The 3,312-nt window shown below is 38.5% G+C and overlaps 1 protein-coding gene across 1 annotated transcript in view; it reads right to left on the bottom strand.

Annotated features, from left to right (window-relative positions):
• ALDH9A1 (aldehyde dehydrogenase 9 family, member A1) overlaps positions 1-3,312 on the bottom strand; it is a 59,856-nt gene that overhangs the window by 10,532 nt on the left and 46,012 nt on the right. Inside the window, exons 7-8 of the mRNA XM_006887378.1 lie at positions 3,017-3,205; positions 2,687-2,774 (exon numbers count right to left, since the gene is read on the bottom strand). Coding sequence (XP_006887440.1) covers positions 2,687-2,774; positions 3,017-3,205 — 277 coding nt within the window. The remainder of the gene's footprint in view (positions 1-2,686; positions 2,775-3,016; positions 3,206-3,312) is intronic.

Below are 3,312 nucleotides of genomic sequence, written 5' to 3' on the forward strand. Positions count from 1 at the left end.
ATATATATATGTTAGATAGATAGAGAGAGATATAGATATATATGTTGCAGTGTACCATCAAGTTGGAACCAACTCGTGACTGACCCTCAAGCAGGTTTTCACAGGCAGTAAATTGTACAGGAGGAAACTGCTCATCTTTTTCCCATAGATCTATACATAATTATGCTGCAGAGTCATAAAGACAATTTGGAAAATGTGTGAAAAAAGTATAAAGCAAGTATTAGCTATACAGACATCTATATTAGATACATAGATATCTATATAAAAAGTAACTGAATTCTTATAAATTACTAATTCTCTAAAATTATTCCATTCACATTCAGCACTTTTAAATATCCATATCTAAGTAAGTCCACTATCGAACCAAAGTGATTCTCAAAAGGAGAAGTACATTTTCAGTAAATTCTGTTCACAGCAAGTTCATTTTGGAAAGTCAAAACACAAGGGTATATAATAGCGTATGATATATCAGAAAAGCAAAGTTTTCTAACACAACATTTACTATAATTTTAAGTAAACATCTTCAGGATCTAGAATCTTCTTCAAATTTCAAAATGAAATAAACATGAAATGGGAAATTATTCAAACGCAGATGCCTGGGACCCACCCCAAGGGGTATGTAGAGGGGTCTGGGACAGTAAGCATGCATCTACCTTTTTTAACAAGTTTTCCAAGTGATGCTGAGAAAGTGAACCACACAGCAGGCTTTGAGAAGCACTCAATAATAATGTCAGAGACACTCAACCAAAAAAACCTCAATTTCCTGCCATCAAGCCAGAACCACTGTTGTCACTGTTAGCAATCCATGAGCAGCAGATGTGACCCTTGCCATCCTCAGGATCTCTGTCATGCTCAAACCTACTGCTGCAGTCACCATGTTAATTCATCTTGGTGAGGGCTTTCTTTCACAGACTGTCTACCTTTCCCAGCATTATGTCTCTCTCCAAAGACTGATTCCTCCTGCAAATATGCCCAAAGTAAGTGAGATGTAGTTGAAGACCCATGTCTTCAATGAACATTTTGGTTGTACTTCCTTAAAGACAGATGGGTTTTTTTTGTTGTTGTTCTTTTGCTAGTTCACAATATAGTCAATACTCTTCAGCAACAACGCAATTCAAAGCTATCAACTGTTTTTCCTTATTCATTGTCAACTTTCAGGTGCTTAGGAAGAAACTGAAAATACTATGGCTTGGATTGTTGTTATTAAGTGCTGTCGAACTGTAGAAAACTCGTAACAATCCTAGGAACGAAAGACCTGAACACTGATATAACTTTCTTCCTCCAAGTTCATAGAGTTTCCGGAGGCAAGCAATTTCAGAAGTGGATGCCACTCCTGCTTCCAAGCCTGTTTTAATCAGGAAGCTCCACCAAACACTGTCCACCATGGGTAACCATCATCGCATTTGACACACCTGTGTCACAGTGTTCAGCATCACAGCAACCATGAGTTACCTCTGTACAGCAAATGGACAGACCAGTATTATACCACTCAGAAGAATATTTGACCAAAAACAAAACAGGTCTGATGGCCGCAGAACTGGCATCACTATCAACCTTAGGGACAAAAGCCAGTTTATCTACAGGATAAAACTCAAACTCTATACAGTATGAACCCATATACAATTGTTAAAGCCTGAAAAAAACCCCTATATTATAAGGGCAAAATACTCAAGAGCAACAGTGTCTCTCTGGAGACTAAGGTCCACCTGATAAAGGCCATGGTTTTTGCAATCACTTGTTATGCATCAGAGAGTTAGACAGTGACTAGGGAGGATAGAAGGAGAACTGACCCCTTTGAGCTGTGGTGCTGGAGAAGAGTATTGAATGTACCATGGACTGCCAAGAAAACAAACAGATTCATCCTAGAGAGGATTAAACCAGGCTGCTCCTTGGAGGCAAGGATTCTGGGGCTTCGTCTGACATACTTTGGACATGTTGTAAGGAGAGACAGGTCTTTAGAGAGGGACATCATGCTGGGTAGAGTAGAGGGACAGCGCAGGAGGGGAAGACCCTCTATGAGGTGGATTGATTCAGTGACTGGGGTACTCGGGATGGGTGTGTCAGAGGCAATGAGATTGGCACAAGATAGAGCACGGTTTAGGGATGTTGTACATAGGGTCGCTATGAGTCGCAAACGACTCAACGGCACATAACAACAACATATTATAAGGATTACAAATATATATTGTAAAATGACAAGAAAAAAGCTTGAAAATTATTAAAATATTTGGACAGTGTATTTAGGAGGCAGAAGAGAAATGAAGGGTCTGAATAGAGTGGGAAGACTGTTTACTTACTGCTCCAACTTTTAAGGTTGAAAAAGTGATATATACTATAATATTATCTTTTAAAATATTAATGTATTATGTGGCAAACTGGTTTTATTCATTTATAAAAATTTAATTCTAACTAAACATTCTTCACCTACTTTCAAGAGAAATAAAATTCATTACTTTTAAAAAGTTCACTTAAAAGCGTTTTGAGCTCATAGATTCCTGAGTAGTTAACTCAAACTAACACCACAGCCATCCTAGAGGAGCAGTACATGAGAGTTTCCAAAGGTAATGGAGTACCCCTGCTTCTTAAACTCAGGTAATGGGACAAGCTGTAAAGCACCTCATGCATGTTTGATACATCCTTTGACATTCACTACTGAATTCAAACCACTTGAAAGAAGACAACATACTTAATACACAAGGTGTCATGTAATATCCATCCTTTAACTTGGGATCTTCAGGCACATATAAATCTCCACCACATAAAACTCTCGCACCCTATCAAAAAAAAAAAGATAAAATAATGCACATTTTGTAAACTATACAACCCCAATAAGCATTCTTAAATGTTACGTTACCGTGAACAGATACTACTTAGACACCTCTTTGCAAGTTCAAAGCAGAACACTTCATGGGGTACTAAGAACCAAACGGGTGTTAGCTTATGAAACGGAAGGTACCGGTAACTGAGGAGTAAAATAAACCATGTTCCTGCTGCTCACTCACACATTATTTCTCACCTGCTCCCTTGCCAGTTTAACAAACTCAAGGACTCGCTCCAGATGTGGCTGGTTAATGAGGGGACCCATCCTTGTATCCTCCAGAAGGGGATCTCCAATTTTTATCTTTTGGGTGAGCTTCACCACTTCTTCTGTAAATTTATCAAGGATTTCCTTTTGTACAAATACCCTTGTGCCATTACAGCAAACCTAAAGAACAAACAAAATACTTGAGCACCACAACAAGATAAAGGTAAATAATCCAATAGAAAAATGGGCACAGGATATGAACAGGCACTTCACCGAAGACGACATTC

This window comes from Elephantulus edwardii, unplaced genomic scaffold, assembly GCF_000299155.1.
Source record: "Elephantulus edwardii isolate Elephantulus edwardi_28Jun2011 unplaced genomic scaffold, EleEdw1.0 scaffold00057, whole genome shotgun sequence".
NCBI classification, from domain to species: domain Eukaryota; kingdom Metazoa; phylum Chordata; class Mammalia; order Macroscelidea; family Macroscelididae; genus Elephantulus; species Elephantulus edwardii.